The sequence below is a fragment of the Leuciscus leuciscus genome (genome assembly GCF_965113295.1).
Source record: "Leuciscus leuciscus genome assembly, chromosome: 4".
In the NCBI taxonomy this organism is placed as follows: Eukaryota; Metazoa; Chordata; class Actinopteri; order Cypriniformes; family Leuciscidae; genus Leuciscus; species Leuciscus leuciscus.
Genome location: NC_138728.1, coordinates 13,027,850 through 13,053,400, shown reverse-complemented (window position 1 = coordinate 13,053,400; position 25,551 = coordinate 13,027,850). Strand labels below are relative to the sequence as shown.

Below are 25,551 nucleotides of genomic sequence, written 5' to 3'. Positions count from 1 at the left end.
TGCATGGTGCAGCACTACTTGCTATTCATTCTTCTTTACACATCAGGGTTGTTTTGGTGTCTGGTCATATCTGTTGTTCTGTTAGTGGTGGTTCTTACCACTGGATGTTCCCGGGGTGCTGAACTGTGAGGGTTCTGTGAGCTTGCGTGGAGTGGACAAACCGCCGACATCCAAAACAGATGTGTCCTTTGGAGTGGACCTGAAGAAAAAAACAACAACAACAACAACAACAACAACACATGTACTGTTATTTCCTTCTTCACTACAGAAACCATTATCAGAGTGACAGCAGCTATTGTTTAAGCATTCATACCAAGTGCAGCCGTGAATGTTTTATGAAAATAATCGAGAACTGTCCGCAAAAACATTTCCATTAAAGTGGTCAGAACAGGAAGAATCAAACAAGACAGATTGCGAAACACTAGAGAGACGGAATGAGTAAAAACCCTGCCAGAAAATTGCAGTCGCGTCATGACCCTGACTAATAAATCGCTTCTACTCATGAAAGCGTCGCGCTATAATTACATGGCCGTAAACAGAGCGGTGGAAGAGCGACAAACATGGACGTACAATTCTGAGATCAAAAACGCTATTACAAACAACTCCACACTTCAGCACTGCGGGGGTCACCAACCTGCATTAGCTTAATGCGCTACACCGCTGCGCCTTGTCTAATCTCAGAGAATTAGCATTGCCGAGGCAGCAGCGGCGGTTCACACGGCACGCTGACGGAGGGGGTCAGCAGTCCCCCGGCGACCGTGCGCACGTGGGCGGCCCTGCCGCCATCGAGAAAAGCAAAAACCTATTATCATTCCTCTCGTGCTCATCCACGAGGGTGCGAATGACTTATCTCTGTTTGTGCTGAATGCCGGCATCAGTGCCACGGCGGCCAGGCCCTATGCGCAGGGACAGGAAGAGAACACTCGCAAATCAGCTAATTACACGACTCTGGTGAGAAGGATGCAACAGGGCCAGAGAAGCTTTGTTTACCAACAAGCTAATGAATTAAGAGCCTGGAGAACGAAGCCTTTAGTAAAGAATTAATATTGTGGTTTCCCTTCAAGATAGCGTAATCACCCCGTCAGCAGCCTGTCATTAATTACGTGAAGCAGAACTATGCTGAGATTTAGAAACAGACTTTAGAGAAGAAGCGTGACACATTTTCTACGCGTCACCCCTTTGACTAATTAAAGTTTATTCAGAATGTCAAACTAGCTGGGGTTTAACACCGGCTCTGGCCCATTTTCAGGCCCCTGGATTCTTAATTAGTCTGATCAGTTATTCTGTCGGGCATATTCCACACCCTTATTAATGATCAGACAGCAGTGACTCATGGGATGTTTGGTTTAAGAGAGCACATCTCTCTCTTTAAAAAGTACACACACAGTAATTAGATGAGCTGTGCGCCCTGCCACCAGCAACCTGCGAAGGTAAATTAATCTAAAACTGAGAAATGACTTTCCCGCTCCAAAGGTAATTGCTTTCGGTTTACTGCCACAACCGGAATCAAAAGTTTTGAGTGAGGTTTTTATTCACATATTGTAATATTATTTTCATATTACTTCGGGTCCAATACTGAGCCAACATATCTTTAAAGTGATACGGTGTTCTTTTCCTTCTTGAATAATCTTTGATTTGAAATGACGCTAGATTTGAAATTCTTTGAATCAAGCAATTAGCCTCTAATTTTGCCAAACTGCATGCTCTGCCCAATCAAATGTGAAGCACGTTACTGTAGCTCACCGTCCCTTGTCCTTGTCTTTGCCGCGGTTACCCACGCGGCTGGTGGACTTGATGTAGAGGTGGCGATGGAGCTCGTCGATTAGCACCAGGTGGATGTTGAGCTTCTTGCTGTGGAGCTCCAGTCGCAAGTCGCCGAGACCCTCCACCTGCAACAGGGGTCCTTCAAGAGAATCCACCGCTGAGACCTGCAAACACAACAGCACGCCTGAATGTCTATGAGCAAAAAAGATGGAGGACAATAAATAACTGTGTTAAATAATGGGATGGGGAATAATATCAAATATATAACATCATATATATGTATACAGTAGTCAACATTTGAAGTGGAACAAAAAAGTTAATCAAAGTTTTCCTAAGACAAGAACGGGTGTTGTTCTATTGATCCACTTCAAATGTTGACTACTATATAGTGTATATATATATATATATATATAGTATAATATAATAGATACTATATTACATTATATTACTTTACTATAATATCAAAAATATTTGGCCACACTTAAAAGTGAATGAATTTTATTGCAATAAATAAATAAATGTCATTGTAGTGGATGTTTGAGGTCAGTTACCTTTGACAGTTGATAATAAAGTCAATTTATAACTATAAAGTGTCTAAACATTTTTAAATGTTAATTTTGGACAGAATAATTTAAATAAATGATTAAAAAATGTTGTAATTTAAATCTTAAACTTTTTGTAAAATGTTTTGCTTGCAAAGGTGTTCTTTATATTAACTTGCTTTAATATTTTGTCATCTTTTGCAGTGGCTTAATACATTTTAAAATGTGAAGTATCTGAATATTTATGAAGGCCATAGCATGTTGGTTATTAAATGTGACTATTCATCTACTTTGTCTCCTTGGTATCTGTTGTTTTGAATGTTAGGTTGAAACTACCAAATCCCAATGCGGTGTGTTTACTGCTAGTTTTAAAGGTATATCGTGCTCCAGGTATATCCATTGTTGGAAAGCCTCCTGGATTAGCTGCACTCTAGGATCACATAATAGCACATGCCCCACCTGCCCATCAACCACAGTGATAAAGCACAATAACAACTCTCGTCCAATCAAAGTATTAAAAGAGGGAGAATGCAGCGTGGTGGACTGCAGTGCCGCTGAATATTCACTCTGCTGAGTGCGTGTGGCTCCTGCAGAGAGCATAATGAAGTATGCGGCTGCTGGTTGAATGAGGCATACGACTGAGCTTATCAGTGAACACAAAGTGAGAGAATGATGCCAAAAACATGCAGGAAAGCTAAATACATACATAAGCTTGCTCTCTCTCACACACAGATATGCTAGTATGCTTACTTTTTTTCAAAAATCTCTAAATGATGGATGGATTGGTGGATGGATAAATGGATGGATGCCTATTGCATACATACATACATGTTATATATTTCACATTATAGAAAATAGGCTGTGGTTTTGTGTATTTGTATTCATCTGCTCCTCTCTTTCTCATAAACGCATGCAAGGGGATTTTAAAGCAAAAAAAGAACAAATGCAACTTAACATGGAGCGCGAGTCCAGGTACCGGTAGTCCCCTCAGGCTTAGCTTTAATGCTGTCCTGAATCTGCACCGTATCAGCAGCTACTTGCCATGCTGTCGCATTTGCAAACTGAATCTGAAGCATTTGTGTGGTTGATAAGTTCAATTTCCTCATTTCATTCACCTGACCAGGCTCACATGTCCCAGAGCCTTGATCTTCTATGCAACCTTTCCCTTATTCCTTCCATCCTTCATTTAATCTCTCACTCTCTCTCTCTCTCTCTCTTGCTTTTTTACTGCATTAACTTGTATTTCTAGTCTTTACTTCTCTTTGCCTTTACCTCTCCTCTCCTTCAGCACTGAATGATCCTGCAGTGGCTACTGCTTGTTTATAGTAAGCAAATAAATCAAAATGGCTGTGAATGAATGTGCTTTATTATTTAGAGGAAAGCTAATGGCCTGTTGATAGTGCTCTGGAGGGCCATCACTGCACACGTTGTGCACCGCTCCTGACAGACAGAGAAGGGGTCATGCAAGTCAAGGAGTTGTTCATGCAAATGAGGGTTGCATGAGCCACATTGTATACCAGGATCAGATGATCAGGTTCATTCTGAGTATGTGTGAGTGTGCCTGTTTACATGTCTTATTGCCAAACCAGGTTTAGTTGAGAAGACACTTACATTTTCAATTGAGATAATTCTCTTTATTTTTGGGAGAGGAGAGAGGGAAGAAAAGGAGGAGGCTAAGAGAGAGTATGTGAAATGACAGTAAAGGAGGATGGAGAGAAAGAAGAATAAAGGCAGGTAGAGGACATGGAAAGGAACAAGGAAGAAGGAGAGAAAGTAGAACAGTTAAGGACATGAAAGCAATAGAAAGAGGAAAGGACCAAGTAGACAAAGGAAAGGAAAGGAAAGGAAAGGAAAGGAAAGGAAAGGAAAGGAAAGGAAAGGAAAGGAAAGGAAAGGAAAGGAAAGGAAAGGAAAGGAAAGGAAAGGAAAGGAAAGGAAAGGAAAGGAAAGGAAAGGAAAGGAAAGGAAAGGAGAAGTTAAGGACAGGAGAAGTTAAGGACAGGAGAAGTTAAGGACAAGAAAAGTAAGGTAAAGGAAGAATAGGTAGAAGAAAGGAGTAGAGGAAGAAAAGGAAAATAATACAGAGAGGAAAGGGAAGAGGAAACAAACAGAATTAAGTAAAAAGTTGAAAGAGAGGAAAGGGACAATTCAACAGATGTGAGGTAATGAATGACAGCTCATCTGAAAAGCACACACTAGGGAAGTTAACCAGACTGACAGGAACAACAGTTAGAAGTGTGTGTGTGTGTGTGTGTGTGTGTGTGTGTGTGTGTGTGTGTGTGTGTGTGTGTGTGTGTGTGTGTGTGTGTGTGTGTGTGTGTGTGTGTGTGTGTGTGTGTGTGTGTGTGTGTGTGTGTGTGTGTGTGTGTGTGTGTGTGTGTGTGTCTAACAGACACAGAAAAGTGAGGGACAGTGTTTTCAGACGAGAGTTGCAAATTGAAACACCGTGTACACCGTAATCTCTGTTGGCAGTCCCAATACTCCTTGTCAGATTTAACACAGTCACACACACAGGAGGAGAAGAACACCTGAGAGACCTGAGAGAGCAGGAGGATGGAAGCTTGTCATCTCTGACCAACGCTACTCACTGATTTCCCCTGTTGAGTGTGAATGTACCCAGAGAAACAGTGTGATCAAACACCTGATAAAAATGTGTTAAAAAAAATAAAAAAATAAAAAAAAAAAAACGGAAAAAGAACACAAGTAAAACCAAGACTCTTAAAAAACAAAACACCAGGAAGTCCATGTTCCTTCTTATTATGTTTTGGGCCCATGAGCTTTGATTAATGCAGTGGGAATTAATCACCTGACCAGAATTGCGTAACTGAATAGGCCACTTTTTTAATCAGCACTGGAGCCGTGTTTAGCCCACATGCTCCTGACACACCATGCAGTTTTGATACCATCTCCCAATTAACTCTCACTCTCCTAAATAACTTCATGTCATTCTCCACTATGTTGATATAAAAAAAAAAGGAAATACAGTACAATACTGTTCAAAAGTTAGGAGTCGATCATTTTTTGAAATGTTTTTTTAAATAAGCCTCACATGCTTCTTCAAAGGCTGCATTTATGTGATAAATTTTTTTTATAATAATATTGCAAAATTATATTTTAATGTATTTTCAATTTTAATTTATTCCTGTGATAGCAAAGCTGAATTTTCAGAAGCATTACTCCAGCCTTTAGTGTCACATGATCCTTTAGAAATTATTATAATATACTGATTTGCTGCTCAAGAAATATTTCTTATTATCAATATTTAAAAATGATGTGCTGCTTAATAACCATGATACATTTTTAGGATTGTTTGATGAACAGAAAGTTCAAAAGAACAGCCTTTATTTGAAATAGAAATTGGTAAAATTATAAAATGTCTTTACTATCAGTTTTGATAAATTTATGATCAATGTGTCCTTGCTGAATAAGAGTATTAATTCCTTAATGACCCCAAACTTTTGAATGATGGTGTAAATATGGACAGGAACTGACGGCATTTATGTTTTCATAATTTAAAAGACATTTTCATCAAAAGGCTACGTTTCTTTATAATTTCTCTGAAATATCATGTAATGTTTGCAATATGTTATGAACACACAAAAAAACATTTAAAAATAATTATATATAATATTTTACTGGCCATCTATGGATTTCTTTACTTACGTTTTTTTATTGAACTAAATAGCGAGGTCTTGTTCCTTCACTCTTCAGTTAAAAAATAAAAGTACTTTGGAATTGTAATTATTGTATGCAATATTTAATTAATGTAGTATATTGTATAATTAGTGTAATTAAAGTAATTATTGTATACAGAAGAACCCCCTTCTCAAGTATCCCAAAACACTACTATTAGAGTGCAAAGCTCAAGGTAAAGATCTATAATTATTTTTATATGTTTATATCAGGGTACAAGCTAGAGAAACAAAAATCAGCTAATATGTACTTACCAAAGGAATGAATGAGATTTCTCATACCAACACAGTATTCACTGGCAAACCTGAACATACACTCACCAGCATATCCGTGGCGTGCAGGTAGTGCTTGCTGGCCATAGACGCCTCCAATTTCTGAGGAACCTGTTTGATGTTCTCGATCTCATCCAACAGGCTCAGGACATGCTTGTGCTCGACACCCTCGATCCACAGCTTCCTCAGTTCATCTCGCTTACAGTGGAGGAGCATCTTACAGGACAACAGGTTCTCCTTGACCTAAGCAGAGAGAAGCCCACACACACCATGTCAGGAGAACAGTTAGAAGACCCTTCACACTTGATGAAACAAGCATCATCTTTCCAGTTTTCCTTTCACTGCTCTTTTTTCTATGCATAATTATTTTCAAGTGTGTCAGCAGCAGGGGAGAAGATGATAAACAAACATTTCGCTGTAGATTAAAACCCGAGCTTAGTGGCTAATTTACAAGGATATTATTTCAGACATCGAAGACAATTACTAGTGATGCCTAATGTTTCTTTTATGATGGCTCACCATGTTTTGGAGCCTGTTTCGGGTGGCGTGGGAAGCAGTAATTAGTTCATTTTTAATGTTCTTAAAAGAGCTTACAAAACATGCACAAACGTGAACAAATCCCAAAGCTGGATAAACAAACAGCAAAATTAACGAACACTGCTAGGTTTTATTGGCTGCGTTGGGTTTATGTCTTCCATTTTCCCACTTGCGCTCGCAGCCTCGCACACACACACGCAAATTGAGACACGCAGGGAAACTGGTTTTTTTTTGAGTCCTTGACTCAAACACATTTTTCAAGAGTGCAATAAACAAACTCAGTCACCTGTGTCTTTAAATAATAATGAGTAAAGATGGTGATTGGAGGTCCCTTGGCACCTCTCATCAAATACTTCACCAGCATGAAGACAGAACTGCTATTCTCTATGTTCTCTGAGGCAAGTTTGAGTGTGTGTACGTGTGGGAAGCCTGACACCAGAAGCCTGAGGGACGACCCATCAGGCCGCATGGCTGAGAGAGAAGATTAAGCACAAAAACAACACAAAAAAAGCTGTTGATTTGCTTTTAATTTCCCTTTTTGCGTCAAACTGCTACAGCGCGTTGTTTTCCCTCTAATTATGTCTTATAAATCATTCCCTGGGTATTACAGCCAGCATTCTATCAGACTGCATGCAGTTTGTGTGTGTTTATGTATCGGTAGGTTATTACAGAACTATGTGGGCTATAAAGCAAAGCAGCAGTTGCGTTTTATCTCCACCAGCTGCTGACCAGAAGAAAAATATATATGTGCTGTGAGGAAGTTATTTCAATCAGCCATAAACACACAGACTGACAGCATAAAGATGTATTACTGTGTGATTGGCAGCTACGTGCCTATGTTTTTAAAATATATAACTAACTCATTGTGCAGCTACCTAAAATTAGGGATTTTAAACCAGGGTCCCTGAAGGTACTCCAGGGGGTCTGTGGAGAACATAGACTATCGCTCAAAAGTTTGGGGTTGGAAAGATGTTTTTTGGTTTGGAAAGAAGTTAATACAAGGGTCATCAAGTCATTAAAAATGACAGTTTAATGTTACAAAAGACTTCTATTGCAAATAAAAAAAAATTGCTTTCTATTAATCAAAGTATCCTGAAAAGTATCTTTCAACATAGATAATAATAAGGATTGTTTCTTGAGCAGCAAATCAGCCTATTAGAATGATTTCTGAAGGATCATGTGACACTGAAGACTGGAGTAATGATGCTGAAAATTCAGAAAGAATAGAATATTCAAATAGAAAACAGTTATTTTAAATTGTAATAATATTAGATAATTTTACAGTTTTCACTGTAATTTTGATCAAATAAATGCAGCCTTAAAGCATTTCTTTCAAAAACATTTTTAAAAATCGTACTGACCCCAAACTTTTGAACAGCAGTCTATGTAAAACATATAGCACTTAAATATTTCTGATTATGTCAACATTTGCAATTAATAATGTGTTAAGAATAGCCTATATATAATGCTAATTAAATTTTATTGTAAAATTTCGCTTTATTATACAGGAGGTCCCTGGTTGAGTCTTGGAACATGGTCCCTTATCTGAAAAATGTTAAAACCCATGGTCTAAAACATACATTCATGGTTACTAGTGAGTTTCCAAACGCAGATGAATGTGTGGCACACCTGTTTGATCTTGTTGCGAGAGCTGGTGATTCTCTCAGTGATGCTCTGGTAGGTTCGGATGGCTGTGGTGAGCTCTGTGTAGTGCTGAACGATCAACTCGTCCAGATCTCGGTCACACTTCTCATAGGCCTCCTCCAGACGGCCCTTCTCTGTCTCTCGGTCCTGCACGTCATCACTGTTGGACAGTGTCCTGACCGAAAGATAGTAAACATATGCTACATCACCAAACTACATACGTATATATAGTAATATGCCTCGTAAAAATTTCATAAATAACGATACTGAACTATCTGAAACACTTCCAATAGGCCTACTCGTTTTCTGCAGAATAGAATAGATACGTGATACCAGCTGCGCTTTCTTCAGAGCACAGCATGAGTGCCAGAGACAAGGCTGCACCCAATATAAGCTCATCCTGTCATCATTATGATACAAACTTTCAGACAGATGTTGTTGGATTTTTTGGCCATCATCGCAACACAATTTCACCACAATCCATCACCAGAAGCCCACCCACTCAGAGAGACCCGCTGGGGCCGATGCCAATCCACCGAGCGTCCCAGTCCGCAGGCTGCCAGTCACAGCTCAGCTCTCAAAGTCTGTCCTGAACTCATTTCCACTGCGGTGTGGCTTTAAATCAGAGTAAAAGAAGGCAGCACAATCTCCCAAAAGAACTCATTACATTCATTCCAGTCTCTAGAGCTCATAGAGATATAGAAGGAACGTCTGAGAGCCAGTATTCAGTATGGAAGGGTCCCTTCAAGCTCGCAGTGAAGCACAGATCATGTAGATATAGCTTCCGCCCATAGACTCACTCTTTTTTGACCCCAACGGATTGCCCTGAAGACATCCTAATGGAAACGGCTGATGGATAAAATGGAGATAAAAGAGCCGTGAAGCAGAGTGATTGATCTCTGACACCTTATCAGCTTAACTGGGCTCGATGGAAGAAAATACGTTTAATCTATGTAAGCAAGTAAAAAAAGTTCATCACAACTCATCCAGGCATTACCAACAGTCATGTACTGTAACTATCATTATCAATTAGGCAGTAACTTTACTTTAGCACACTATATTGGGTTCTGGCTGCCATCTATCATCAGCTGAGAAGCGTTACACCATGAGGGCTTCAAATAGGGCTCCTCTGAGTCAGATCTGTCACATGTTCCACAAGGCAATGGAAGTCTATATACAAGAACTTCCTGTCTTCATGATAGACTCTTCCCTGCCTTCTCAATGGCCTTAAAATTAAAAAATAAACTGTGCAGACTGGAACAAATCTATCAATATATTACTTATATATTTAACATCACATATTATAGTGTTTTTTCCACTGTAAGGTTTATGGTTCAAATATATATAATATTTCTTTAACTAGTATGTAGTTACTGTATATCAAAAAATTACTTATGTATTGTGTTTATGTTGTATTGCAAAATACTTTTTCTGCTGTTGAGGTGGGATGCGGGCAGTGTCGGGTAAGTTACTCTAAAAAAGTATTTAATTACTAGCTACTGATTACATCTTCAACAGTGTAATTAGATTACTGTAATAATTAGGCTACTCTCTCTAAAAAGTATTGCATTACTTATTACTAGACACTTTCCAAATCCCATATCAACCTAGACCAGTTGAACAATACAAGGACAGACACAAAACTGCACATTTGATTATTTCAAATAAACAATATACAAATTGCATAAATTATTCTTGAACTTGAGTGTATAAAGGGAGAAAGTTACATTAAAAACATACATTTTTAACCTTATATTTTTAAGTTAAATCCACAATTGTTTTATATAGAATTATTGTATAGTCAATTACATAAGAAGTAACTGTAACTAAATTACTGAAAAATTACGAATAATTCCTTACTTTCTTGTTCAAGGGAAAGGGTTAAGACGTAAACATAATTATAGATGTAATTACAGATTAATAAAAGATTATATTACATTCATTAAATATAAGTACAATGTAAAACATACATTAATTAATTATTATTAATTTAAATGTCAGTACATAGCCTAGTTGTTAAAGACAAAAGTGGGACCAATTTTCTATTGTTGTATTTTCATGTTATTGTTCTTGTATGTTGTTATGTGTATTATTTATGTGTTGACAAGCAAAACAAATATTCAGACTGCGTCTATGATGTTCAAACAGTGCTGTTTAAGTAAACAGTTTACCAAGTTTTGAAACACAGTCTCTATTTTGAAACTCTCCCAGTCCATTTAAACATAAGCAGTCCATTTAAACAAGTTCCTACAGTAACTATGCCTACAAATTCTGTCATTCAGAGGACCTCACAGCAAACTATAAACCTGAGCTGATGAGACGTAAAGCCTCTTAAGATGTACTTGTTATTTAATCCATAACTGAAATAATTCAATATAACAGGATGTATTGTTAGCAAACATGCTAAGCGGTTATCCATTCATGTCGTTTGCTTCACAAAAAGAAGGTGCAAAGATTTAATGCAGACAAAATCAAACTGGCCGGCTAGACATTGTAAAAATATCGTGCTCACCTTATTACAGATATAAGTAACCCAGAGGGATCTTTGCTTTTGGAGACAGCGCTCCTGTATCTGCCTGTGTCAGCTGCCATCTTTCCGTAACTACACCCAAACAACTCGTGACGGACTTCAGCCAATGGGAAGCCTCCCTCAGGGATCGCTGGGAAATGAAGTCTTTTTTTGCATCTATGAAAAGTGAGGGATGGAGAGGAGGTCCGACTCATTTCCGCGGCTCGATTCTTTCGAACAGTTCGTTTCAAGGAACCATATGCATATGAATCACTTATTGCATAATTATTACCTAGTAAACTATAAAGTTGGTAGCCCTTTTTCACCTAATTGCTCATTTTGTCATCATTTCGAAGAAACAATTACACACTTATTTTGGAACTGTTTATTGCAAAGTGTTTTGGATTGGCTATCGTTTTATTAGAAGGAATTTACCCCAAACTTCTGCAATAGCCAAAAATAATAATAATGTTGTGCCTCTTTGAAAATTTACCATTTTCATAGCTATAGGTTTACTTATTACTATTCCTTGCAAAATGTTACATTCATAAATGTAAAAATAAAATGAAATACTTTGTTTGTTGTTGTTGATAAGATGAAAGATTGAAAGATTCTTCAAAGAACTAGAATTTAAATTGCTTGTATAGTCTAAAATTTATAAGATATAGGCTAATGTAATATACTTTTATAGTTCATTTCAGAATTGTATTGTAACCCTCTTGGGATATTCTGTTTATTATCCTTTTGCTTGTAAATGTTGTGTTCTTATAGTTATAAAAAATGTATCACATTTTGCTGTTTATTTTATTTATTTATTTTTATTTGCTGTTTATTATTCCTGTTTTGATAATAAAGTCTCATTAGCAGTTTATGCATGATATATAAAAAATATAATTCACATATAAGACAATACTAAAATTCATTTACACAATAATAAATAAAATGTATACTAAAAGTAACTAATGTAAACTCGTTCAGACCAGTTTTGAGAACAGGTTTAAATTCTTTCACAAATCAGACATACATTAGCCATGGGAGCAATATGGAGCAAAAGGTGAAGGTTGTTAATTGCTTTCTGTTCCTAGGATATATTGCTCTGGACCTGTTCCCCTCTATCTCCTGACGATCTCTGCTGTAACAAACCGGGGAGGAAAGGGCATTGATTGTGTGGGAAAGGGTCGATCTAGCAGTCTCCTCTTTGACTGATGTGTCCGTGGACAGCAGAGATAACATAGTGGCCAATTTTGTGCCGCTTCAAAAAAAGGAAACAATCACAGAGACTCTGAGGTTATTTTCCTTTAGCTCCTCTGAGCCTTTAGTCAGATCCAGAAGTTCTTCTTATCGGCTTCCTCTGAGGCCCATCATTTCTGAACAATCTACTGTCCTTTGCTGATGACACTGGGATTAGGTTATTTCTCATCACCTAGTGCAGGATAAAAGGTTGTCACAATGACGCCTGAGGACAAGTAGACAAAGACAGCCACCCACTAAAGGACAGAATGCCCACACAGCTCATTTGACACGAGGAGCTCAGGAACTTCTTTTCTACAGCTAAGCACTTGGAAAGAATGCGAAAAAATCTTTTAAACAAATATCTATACATTTAATTACACAAATGTATTACAAGTTTTGTGGGATTTAAAAATTATTTGAATTTTTTTTTCAAACCTCAAAGCAGCTGAAAAAAAGAAATGCATTACAACTCTCTAAATTACTTGCAATATATATTTATTTTATAATTTGTTTTATTAATTTATTTTTATTTTTGTATTTGTTTTTGTAAACACACACACATGTGTTGCGTTTTCATGTTTTATGGGGTTTTGTATAAAGTATACAAACTGTATATTCGATCCCCTTAGGCTAACCCTAAACCTACCCATCACAGAATTTATGCATTTTTACATTTTCAATATGCATCACTTAATATGATTTATAAGCTGTTTTCCTCATGGGACCAAAAAAATGTCCTACAAAGACAAGGATTTCAGATATTGCCATCTTTGTGGGGACGTTTTGTCCCTATAATGTAGGGTTTACCAGGCCACTCTCTCTCTCTCTCTCTCTCTCTCTCTCTCTCTCTCTCTCTCACACACACACACACACACACATACACACACTTACTTTCTATGTGTGCTGAATGCAAATTTTGTTATTTGATCAGATTTAATAAAGGTTAAAAAGTCTTTTTCTGTCTTTTTTTTTCTTTACTAGAATTGAAATGTGAAATCTTAGGAAAAAATATTAAATAGGTGAATATTAAAGTAGAAGACATTTACATCTTATATTGTTAGATTATTAGATTGTACTAAAAGGATTTAAAAAAGCCTAAGTCATTGTAACATAGCAGCAAATTATTTATAATTATTATGCTCTAAAATAGATCTGAAATGCTTATTGTCCGAAATAAATAAATAGGCCTATTCTTTGAAATCCAATACATTTTTCTTCCATTTATGTTGTCCAATAGAGACACTAAGCACTTGCGCTCGACGAATGAGAGTCGACTTTCTTCGCCTGTGCCAGGTGGGAGGGGCTAAAAGCGGAAGAGCTGTTTGTTTCTAAACTGGAACGTGCAGCCCCGGTGCTCGCGCGTAACAACCTGTCAACTCTTTACATTTCATAACTAACTTACTTATCATATTTACATGAATTAACTGGTTAAAGACCAGAGGCTTGTTTGACCAGGAATGGGAGCCAACAGCAGCACGCGCCGCGTGTCTTTTGAATCGGATGAAAATGAGAACATAACGATAGTGAAGGGCATAAGGGTGAGTGACACTCATGTCTGTTCTCCTCCACCTGTCAAATGCACATCACGCACACTGACGCATGGCTTTAATTCACCTCTGCTGTGATTTGAATATATGCGCGGGATCGTGATGAAGGCATCTAACAGTCTTAACTTATCTAACGTTAACTGGATAAACGTTCTGTCCCTGACTGCCTGGACACTCACTTCAGCTGACCTGGAAAACCGAGTTATGTAATTGATAAGCAAGCCTACCTAAGAAGAGTTACTTTTACAGACACTTGTTACAGTTCAAGCAGTACAATGTCAACCATGACAGCACTGTGCCCCCCAACCCCACCCCCCACCTCATATAGGTTATACAGTCACCCTTCACACAGCTGTTTATGCCAGGCGATACTGGTACTTTTTTTTTTCATTCACACTTGCTTTTTAGAGACTGTTTTGTTTTGTGCTGGTGTTTTTCAGTGTTTACATAAATGAGAACTAAGTTACAGCAGTGGTCTTCAGCCTACAGTATGTGAAGAGATAAAACAGGGACCCCTTGTAATTGTATAAATCTATAAGTCTATATAAAAATATGAGTCTTGCATATCAAGCCTATTCTACAATAATATATACATTTTAACAGTCTCATACACACACACACCCACACACACACACACACACACACACACACATATATACATATATATATATATATATATATATATATATATATATATATATATATACTCTACCAAATGAATATTTATGTATTTTTTTAAATTTACTTAAAGCAATATTACTACTACTACTATTATGATTACTATTTGTATTATTATTGTTATGATAAAATTTTAATAAAAAGTTAATCCCCCTGTTGAAGGCCCTCACTAAGGATTATCCACGGTGGCTGAGAGAGCTCAACTGCAACTGAAAAAACAAACAAACATGCAAATAGAAAAAACCCCAGCAAATTAAGAAAACTTCTTTATCAGTTTGACAACACGTGCTGTAAATACTCACAACAACACAGCCAAATACAGAAATGTGCTGTAAATAGCACAGACCACAAGGAAAATGTTTTAAGGGGACCTCAACATGCGAGTAACCTGCCAGGAACATGCTTATTGTTCAATGTCTATTCGTCGGTGGTGTTGTTGACGACCTAAAGGTTTTTTGTTTTTGTTTATTTCAACATCCTGATCTTGTGTGCGTTGTGAGTATTTGCAACACATGTGTTGTCAAACTGATGAAGATGTTTTCTTAATTTGCTGATGTTTTTTTCTATTAGCATGTGTTTTCTTCAGTTGCAAGCGCGTTGAGCTCTCTTGGCCACTGTAATTATCCTGTAATCAAATTCCTGTCACTTTCATATACTCGGAAGAATGAAAATATAATTATTGTGTGACTAAGTCAAATAAGTTTAGGCAGTTAAAGAACTAAAATGACTGAAACTAGTAACTAATATTTGTTTTACAACTAAAAAATATTTTAAACTGATTGAAATCCAGCAACTATTATTATTATTTAAATATGATTGGCTATAAGGCCTATATTTATAAGACAAACTTGGCATGCCATCTTAAAAATGCTGTCAATACACAAGTGCTTTTACTCAAGTGCTCAAGCAGAATTACCATTTCTAATGAGCTGGCATTGTTTATCATTTATTTTACATTCTGTTTAAAACTAGAGAATGAGCAAGAATATTGTCACGATCACTGACATTTGTTTTCTTCATTTCTGTTCTTCAGCTCTCAGAGAAGGTCATCGACCGCATGAGGGAACCCTCAGGCCCGCCGAGACCCCAGGCACCCAGCAGAACCCCTCCTACTTCTCCCCCTGTGGTTGATCCTCTGCCAGCACTGGTGCCAATATCTCCTCCATCTGACCCTGTTACTTCCCTTCCACCTCCCCCCTTGCCAGAGCGGGTAAAACTCCCTGAGCAAGTGACCACTCCTGCACCTCCTCCTCCTGTTGCATCAGTGGGTGTTGTATCAACCCCTGCAGGTGAGTCCATTTCTCCACCTGCTTCCACAGCTGAGCTTATAACAGCATCTCCACCTGTGGAAATAACTACCCCACCTCACTCCTCCAAACCCAGACCCCTTCCTCCCCTTGCTGATTCTGTTCCCGCCCCTCCTGCTTTTGAGCTTTTCACACCTCCTCCCCCTGTGGAATCCATTCCTATCACTAAAACTGCTGCTGAACCTGTCTCTGCTCCACCTGTGGAAATAACCGCCCCCTCCCCTCCAGCTGAATTTGACACCCCTGTCGCTTTTGCCGCTGAAACTATCCCGCGCCCTCCTCCGACCGCAGACGAACCTGTGGCTTCTCCTCCACCACCTCCTGCCGGTGAGTTGGATTGTTCTGTAACGTAATGCCGACACGCATACATGTGTTCATGTGGTTTGCTCGTGAATTACACTTGAGGTGTTTCACACATTTTGCACAGTGCACTTCAGTGCCTGTCATTCATGATCGTTAATGATACTCCTCGGGTAAATTGCATCTTGTAAGCACTTTGAATGTGTTGGTACACCATTGTGAAGGGGTAATATTACGCATCAAGTCATTCTGGGTAATTCTACGGAGTTCAAACTTCTCTTAAACACATTCAGAGTACGTGGGTGGAGTGGAGCCACTGCAATTTTCCTTGAATAAAGTGTTTTGGAATATAATAACATGCATATAGTACCATAGTAGTCGTTATTGTTGTGCAGAATCATTTCTTTTTTTTTTTACACATTATAATGTGGCAGGGACAGTGAGAAACTTATTATTAAAGGGATAGTTCATCTGAAAATCTAAATTCTGTCATCATTTACTCTCCCTCATGTCGTTCCAAACCCATAAGACTTTTGTTCTTCTTCAAAACACAAATGAAGATATTTTTCCCTCTTATGAAAGTTAATTCCATCAAATATTCAAGAATGCTTCTAAAAGTTCATAAAGGCATCGTAAATGTTATCTGTTCATCATACAGTGCCATCATGTATGCTCAGAAGACTTTGATTACAAGTCACAGTTTATATGGAATATTTTTCAGATGTTTTTATGAACTTTATGAAGCATCAAAGATTTGGTTGAATGGACGTTCAATTGAGGGACTGAAATATGTCAGGTTTCATTAAAAATGGCTTCATTTGTGCGTCGAAGATGAAGTAGTAGACATCAGGATGAGTAGTTGTTGGCTGAACTATCTGTTTAAATTATTTTTTAATTCATATTTTCTTTTTTTCTGCAAAAACGAAGCACATCAATCAGAAATGCACACCTGCTTTACTCCAGTGTGATTGAGATTTATCTGAAATGCAACCGTATGGATTTAAAAAAATTAGATTAGATAATTTTTACCTAAAAGTTTAGTCCTCTTGATGTTAGTGAGTGGGCCTGGATCCTTCCATATTATGATTCATAGCTTGTGCCTGAGTGCTAATGAAACGATTAATTCTAACTTGTAATAGAGTTAATGAATCAATGCTGTAATTAGGAACTCCACTTAAGCCAGTTCAGCCTCCAAGGTACCTCGAACAGCATGTCCTCCCAAAAGCGTGTCGATCCGATCACGTTTGCAACCGCTTTGCTTCTCATTAGCAAGTAAGACTTTGTTCATAGATCTTTCAATCGGAAGTTTAGATGCAGTTTTGAGCGATTATTTATAACTGAGATGCCTATTAGGAAAGAACCCACAATTCTTTGACATTTTCTTCAGTTACTGAATGTGAGTCACATGACTTTTGGCTAAATTATAAATCTTTCCCAAATGATGCCCTTGCTGTGCTCAAAGTCCATTCTTTGATAACATAATGTACACAATAACGTTTATTGTGGTATCATTGCATTTTGGTAAGTTCCTTCTTTGATTTATGTAGCTTTGCTAAAATATCTAGGATTAAAAATCTCAAACGCTTTAGACCCAGTTAACACCTGTATTTAGCATCGGCCACTTGTGAATACCAGGTGTAAACAGGGCCTAGAAGTCCCGATCAAGTATGCAATTTAAGACCGGATTTGGTGCTCTTGTATTTTGGGCCAGTCATTATAGCAGAGTGATGCGTTTCCTGTTTTGGGGCTAATGCAGCAAAATTTTATTTAAACACATTGTGTATTTATAACGTTAACCCACAATGTATCCTTTTGTCAAACAGCATATGCTAAAAATGGATTTGGACGTTCCCTCCATGTCTTGTCTTTTTCTGAGCTGTGAGCTTCCTTGCTCCCACCGCCACATAATTAAGCTCATCTAATATGTATTGGAACGGTGGCTGTCAGCTCAAATACGTGTGAAAATTTCTGTGTGCACCCTCTCGGCCCATAATAGTAGTGTAACCTGCAGAGTCTGTGGGCTGGAGCTGACATTATATGAACTGGCTCTACTTACAGAGAGGGAAAAAGAGACGCCCGCCCGCCCGCATCACACATAACGAGACAGCTCCCTGTTAATGAGACACAGATCTGCTTAATGAGCTCTGCCATGGAGGCTCTCACACACACTTGTTTTTTCTCTATCCGTCTATCTAAAACTCCCTACATCTCAATCTCTCTCATGATTTCCCTTTCCCACGTGTTCGTTTTTCTTGTTGGCTTGTGCTTCCTTGGTATAATGATGACAGAAACACTTTTGTGTTCATTATAAATATGTATTCTGGGATTATGTAATACAATGACAGTGAATGGCATAACCCTGTAATTCTAATCACACCCCCTTTGAAACTAGGGAAACTTGCTAAAACATTTTATCTTTTATTATATATATGCTTATGTGTGTTTATCTAAATAAATACATTTATTTTTATTTATTTAGCTATTTATTTTTATTAATTTAAAAACGGCTGGATAGAACATTCATTACATTTCAATACAGCTGTCACTTGCTGAAATAATAATAATAATAATCATTATTATTATTAATGTTTTATTGAGGGAAAAGTGCAAAAAAAACCCATTTTCTGATTTTCCAGGTTTTATTGTCATGAATAATGTTGCAGTCTTTGAAAGCAATTAAACAATGAACTTTGTGTAATTAGGCTTACATAGTTATTTTCTGTATTTCTTTTTCTATTTTCTATGGCATACAGCATTTAAATAATAGAAAAAGGTTTATTTAATCAAATGCTTATTTAATTAAGCTTTTAAATGCTTATTACATTTTTGGAAAAAAATAATATAGCATAGCAAAAATTTTAGCATAGTTGAGCCAAACATGTTTGTCACAGTACGGATTGTGGTCTGAGACCTGATTTTGATCACAATTTTAGACAGAATATGCATTTTGTAGGGCAGAATAGTTCTCCCAAAAAAAGGAATATTGTCCCGATTTATTCACCTTCATGTTATTTGAATGTCTTTCTTGTGTGAAATGAAAAGTTGGTGAACAATTCCCAAACAATGCTTACAGAAACTTAGTATCTACATCTATTAAAAATGACCATACTGAAAGATTAAGCCTCAACCAAACTTAATGCTGTGCCATTTCCCGATGACTCACTTCTTAAATTGTGTCTCTTTGCCACAGCTCTTCTTGCCTTAAGAGGCTCAGCTCATCTTCTGAGGTCAAAGGCTGTGACCTTAATGAGAGACATTGATTATGTGCGCCCACGAGTGGAGGTATTAAGAGAAGCTGTGGATGATCGAGTCCATCACTAAATCACGGCAGAGTCCCCGCGCACGGTGATTAGACAGTGGTCAAGGTTGATCCTCCTACACGTTCTCAGCTTACCATGAATATTCATACGCAGGGCCCACACACCGTTTTCCATTACGCTCTAATTACCAGCACACGAATCCTTCTTTGTCTCAGCCATACATAAACATACGTTTCTTTCCGTTACATATTAAGTAGCTCCTTGAGGATCGGCAAGTTCAGAGAGGGAAACATGTTTACACATCATAATGAAATGATCTTTATGCCCCAATTTGCATGTTGTTTCATGAAAACTTCCATGAAACCTGAGAAGATGAAAGTGTAGGATGAGAATAAAAAAGATCAGTTGCACTTTATTTTAAGGTGTCATTGTTACAGTGTAATTATACATTTTAGTACTGAGTAATAATAATTAACTACATGTACTTACTATAGAGTTAGGGTAGGATTAGGTTTTTGTTTAGGGTTAGTTGCATATAATTATGCATAATTTGCTGCTATTACTATGTAAGTACATGTAACATGTAACAAGGACACTGTAAAATAAAGTGGGTTACACTTTATTTTAAGGTGTCATTGTTACAGTGTAATTATATATTTAAGTACTGAGTAATATTATTTAAAGGGATGGTTCGGAGTAATTTCAACCTAGGGTCCTTTGCACCATGACCTCGAGAACCTATTTGTACTACTGTAGAAGTTTGGTACCATTCCGGGCATTATTAGTGGGTTAATTTACGAGATACGTCATAGGATCCATTAGCGCCTGCAATAAGCTCTAACTTTAATAATGTTTAAATTACTCCGAACCATCCCTTTAACAACGTACTTACTATAGGGTTAGGGTAGGATTAGGGTTAGTTGCATGTAATTATACATAATTTACTCTTATTACTATGGTAAGTACATGCAACATATGTAACAAGGACACTGTAAAATAAAGTGTTACCATAAAGTTTTACCGAAAGATCTACTTGTTTGATATTCCTGGGAGTCTCTTCATGTGTGTAGGAAGATGTTGAGGCTCGTTTAAGTTGGATCGTGAGGAACGTGTAATGGTTTAGATTAGCCCCTCCTTTTCTCAGGTCTGGAGATTAATGAAACATCTTATGAGACATGCAATTTGTCTCTGTCTGTTATCTCTCTCGACTGCCCGAAAGCTACTTTTGAAAATTTCTGCAGAGAATGATGGAGGGAGTGAAAGAGAGAGAAATATCTAAAGATGATGAGTTTTTCATCTTTAAGCATTACTGTTCTCACTCAGGAGTGACACGGGCACCCAGACGGTTAATGTCGTTCTGAACTTCTCGGTGACCTCCTGCGAAAAGCCCCGGAAGACTCTCAGATGGTGTTTTAACATATGAGCTGGTTATCCTTTGAATCCACAGAACTCCTTTCTTTATCCTTTTTAAATATTAAAGCCCAGTTTAAATTAATGAATTATGGGAACCTACAGCCTGAATAAATGTGTGACACTGTAGAAAAGTCTTAAGCCTGATGGAAAAGAAAAAGAACGAGTGTGCTACATTTTCCTTTTCTGAGAAGCTGATAACAGGGGGTCTCATTCACTAACCGTGTGTAGGCATGTATTTGTGCTTAAAATCTGTTTGTGAATCATTAATGCTGCTTTCCTGATTAAATCAATAAGTTTACACTTAAATGTAGTATAAATTTGGGATATAATTTAAAACCAACTGAAACCACACATATACCAAAATTACACTTTCAATTTACATTTTTTTTACATTTTACATTTTATTCATTTAGCTGACGCTTTTATCCAAAGCGACTTACAATTGCTATATATGTCAGAGGTCGCACGCCTCTGGAGCAACTAGGGGTTAAGTGTCTTGCCCAGGGACACATTGGTGTCTCACAGTGGATTCGAACCCGGGTCTCTCACACCAAAGGCATGTGTCTTATCCATTGCGCCACACCACCCCACACCACCCCAAAAGATCAGTTGCACTTTATTTTAAGGTGTCATTGTTACAGTGTAATTATACATTTTAGTACTGAGTAATAATAATTAACTACATGTACTTACTATAGAGTTAGGGTAGGATTAGGTTTTTGTTTAGGGTTAGTTGCATATAATTATGCATAATTTGCTGCTATTACTATGTAAGTACATGTAACATGTAACAAGGACACTGTAAAATAAAGTGGGTTACACTTTATTTTAAGGTGTCATTGTTACAGTGTAATTATATATTTAAGTACTGAGTAATATTATTTAAAGGGATGGTTCGGAGTAATTTCAACCTAGGGTCCTTTGCACCATGACCTCGAGAACCTATTTGTACTACTGTAGAAGTTTGGTACCATTCCGGGCATTATTAGTGGGTTAATTTACGAGATACATCATAGGATCCATTAGCGCCTGCAATAAGCTCTAACTTTAATAATGTTTAAATTACTCCGAACCATCCCTTTAACAACTTACTTACTATAGGGTTAGGGTAGGATTAGGGTTAGTTGCATGTAATTATACATAATTTACTCTTATTACTATGGTAAGTACATGCAACATATGTAACAAGGACACTGTAAAATAAAGTGTTACCATAAAGTTTTACCGAAAGATCTACTTGTTTGATATTCCTGGGAGTCTCTTCATGTGTGTAGGAAGATGTTGAGGCTCGTTTAAGTTGGATCGTGAGGAACGTGTAATGGTTTAGATTAGCCCCTCCTTTTGGTTTAGATTAGCCCCTCCAATTGCCTTATATAATGAATATGTATATATATTTTTATATATATGTATATTTTTATATATATATATATATGTATATTTTTATATATATATATATATATATTTTTTTTTTATTTGTTACATATTTCATAATAAATAAATACAATACATATATTTGTGTACTGTATTATTATTATTATATACTGTAATATATTCTATTTATAATATAATATTATTCTAAGATAAAATATATCTATAAAAATATAACTAATAACTTTGTTTATTTATATTTTTAATAAGCGACCCTACAATAAGTCTTTACTGGAATTGTTTCATGAAAAAGTGTTGTTTTTATGTATACACACACACACACACACACACACACACACACACACACACACACACACACACACACACACACACACACACACACACACACACACACACACACACACACACACACACACACACACACATATGTGTATGTATGTATGTGTGTATGTATGTATATGTACATATACATATAGACATCTGCTCATTGACGTCACAAATTCTCTGTCTTCATCAGCATCCTGGTAATTTTTTGCATACGTTTGCATATGGAGATGAAGCTTTTGTGTATGTTCTAATGATCATTTGTGTTGTGAAAGGACTGCGGGTCAAAAAGTGGAAGGGAAACCGTACAAAAATCGGATTGCCCTGTTTTACAGGTGGAGATCAGATGTGTTATCCGTGAAGGATCTCTGTTATTACACCATATCTTTAATTTGATGGTATCTAGTGGGATTGAGGTTAAACAGCACCTGTCTGCCTGTATCCATTACACTACCCTGCTGTTTGATAAATGTTCTGCCAGCATCTGCAATTAATTTCTTTTTTCCCTCTTCGGCATTGTCACGGTAACAGAAAGATTTCTCATTAGTCTTGAAGAAGGTTGGTGTAAGTGATAACTTTTAAGTGTTTCTCTCCCAACAGGTTTCCTCTCTTGGCTTTACAGTCTCAAATTGTTTCTAAAATGAACAGTGTTACGCAACGGAACCATATGGCACTCATACTGACTACTCCTTCCGGCGGCTGCTTATAAAACATCACTTTAAACTACTGACAGCTACTACGTCTTACTTTCCTGAATATATTAAAGTGCCCCCATTATGCTTTTTTCGAATATTACCTTTCATGCAGTGTAATATAGATGTTTGTGAATGTAAAAGGTCTGCAAAGTGCATGACAAATAAAGTAATTGTCTCCTAAAAGAAATAATCGATTCTGAGCAGCCAAAACGAGTCGTCAGCAATTCCGGCAATTTGCATAATGCCAGCCTATGTTCTTCAATGGCTTTCTGCGAACATTGTCTACTTTGACCCGCCCTCAAACATTGTAGTTGTTGCTGAGGCCTGGAAGAGTTTGGTTTGTGTCGTCGAAATGTCGAGAAGACTATTTTCAGCATATCTACTTTGCATGCACTTCAAAAGTATGAGGACACGCTGGAATTGATATGGAAAAAAACAACGCCATCATTACTGTTTATATCACTGTGTATATCAAGGAAGATGGAGGCGGGAACCGGCAAACTTTAATATCATAAAATAAACACAATAAACACAAAACGAAGGTAAAACGTCAGCCACTCACGGATGACTTCGGCACACACATAAATAAAACATAACGTAAATGTCCAGGTCTGGTCCTCTCTCATCCTTCGCTGTTGTCACTCCTCCTTTTATCCAACCGGAGCTCCTCCATGAGATACGAGCAGGACGGTGGCATTATGAGCCTCACCTACACGTTTTCACTGCTCTCGGCCTCGTTTAGAGTTTAGAGAGACCGAATCTTCGAACAAACCGTTTTCAGACTCTTTTGAGAAATGTAGGTAATGTGAACTGTACTCCAAAACAAAATTAGGAGCCTTTAAAATGGCGTAATAGCAGCACTTTAAGTATAAAGAAATACATATAAGAGTAGTTGACAATGTTTTAAAAAATATATATTAAATGCTCCAATGTGGTGGACCTGAGATGGAAACTCAAGTCTCACTTAGTACGTCACGAAAGTTTTGTTTTGTTTATTATATTTAGATTTTTTTTTAATATTATATTAGTTTTTCTTTTTTTATTCGATTCACTCCAAATTAGAGACTAGTCTCTATCTAGTCATTATTAATATTTACAGTATGTCTGCAATAATATTTTTTTCTCTCATATATTGTGCATCAAATCTTGATTACCATAGTTAGTACTCATTTATATACTATGGGGGAAATTAAGACATTTGTGCTTTGTTCAGTGAGGTTTTTTTTTTTTGGTAAATGATCCATCACTTGCCTACTTAGTTTATTTTAAAATACTTTATTTCAGAAGTACTTTAATATTAAAGATAAAATTTTCTTTTTATTTAAGTAAAACCTCATATACTTCTCTTTAGAGTTTGCCATGAAAGACTTGGATTTGTGACAAAAGATTTGATTTGGACGTGTCTGTGAGGAATGATTGTTTTAGTACTTTTATTTATATATTTATTTTTAGACTAAATCCTGGCTGTTTACACAAACTGTAAGCCTTTATCTCCATCTGTAACATTCGGACTTCCTGTCATGCATTAGCTCCAGGCCTCTGCAGTGCTGCGGTACTGCTGCTTTTTTCGACTGGAGGCTATGAGTTTGTCCGTTTTATATCTCTGCTGTGCTTTCACGGACAATTAGCCATCCAGATAAAGAACGAGACACACACTGACATGTTTGACTGTGACTGTGTTGATATCAACACTAAGTTGTGAGAAGTGTAGCTTTGATTTGTGTGTTTGAAAGTGTTTTTTTTTTGTTGCTTTGCTTCATAAGACAGAGATGTCTTGAGGGCTCAAAATAATATCCTACCTCACTATATTGCTTATGAACTTCTTAACAAACAAGTACAAACTGCCTCAAAGAAACTTCGGTCACACTTTAGTTTAGGGTCCAATTCTCACTATTAACTATGACTTTTGACTCTATAAATCCCTAATTACTGCTTATTAATAGTTAGTAAGGTAATTAAGTTTAGGTATTGGGTAGGATTAGAGATGTAGAATATGGTCATGCAGAATAAGGCATTAATATATGCTTTATAAGTATTAATAAACAGCCAATATCCTAGTGATATGCATGCTAAAAAGCAACTAGTTAATAGTGAGGATTGGACCCTAAACTAAAATGTTACCAGAAATAAAACATTCAACTTGGTTATCCTCAGGGTATTTCCTTTTTTTATGACCTTCTATGACATCCAACAACAAAATCAAACACTCAGGAGTAAGTATACTAGCAGTAGCACAGTATCTAATGTGTATGTTTCGTCTTCTGTTTAGTGGATGAGTTTGAACTGAGAAGGAAGATCTCTGAAGAGCTGGAGAAAGGCCTGGAGGAAGAGAGGAGAAAGGCACAAGAGGAACTCAACCAGCGGTGACTATCAATGCACACATTTACTCTACCAACAGTCACTAAAGAGCTCAGATCACCTGTCTCAAATTGGTGTCTTTAGAA

At 37.1% G+C, this 25,551-nt stretch overlaps 2 protein-coding genes across 3 annotated transcripts in view; one reads left to right on the top strand and one right to left on the bottom strand.

The window, feature by feature from the left end:
- The window catches only part of exoc4 (exocyst complex component 4), a 138,458-nt gene extending 127,399 nt beyond the window's left edge, over positions 1-11,059 (bottom strand). The window contains exons 1-5 of the mRNA XM_082167140.1: positions 10,965-11,059; positions 8,438-8,627; positions 6,320-6,514; positions 1,744-1,928; positions 99-199 (exon numbers count right to left, since the gene is read on the bottom strand). Of these exons, the coding sequence (XP_082023266.1) occupies positions 99-199; positions 1,744-1,928; positions 6,320-6,514; positions 8,438-8,627; positions 10,965-11,044 (751 nt within the window). The 5' untranslated portion in view covers positions 11,045-11,059. The remainder of the gene's footprint in view (positions 1-98; positions 200-1,743; positions 1,929-6,319; positions 6,515-8,437; positions 8,628-10,964) is intronic.
- A 2,437-nt stretch (positions 11,060-13,496) lies between these two features.
- chchd3a (coiled-coil-helix-coiled-coil-helix domain containing 3a) overlaps positions 13,497-25,551 on the top strand; it is a 72,010-nt gene continuing 59,955 nt past the window's right edge. For both annotated transcript variants that reach the window (XM_082166331.1, XM_082166330.1), the window contains exons 1-3: positions 13,497-13,732; positions 15,453-15,708; positions 25,377-25,470. In XM_082166331.1, the coding sequence (XP_082022457.1) occupies positions 13,652-13,732; positions 15,453-15,708; positions 25,377-25,470 (431 nt within the window). In that variant the 5' untranslated portion in view covers positions 13,497-13,651. The remainder of the gene's footprint in view (positions 13,733-15,452; positions 15,709-25,376; positions 25,471-25,551) is intronic.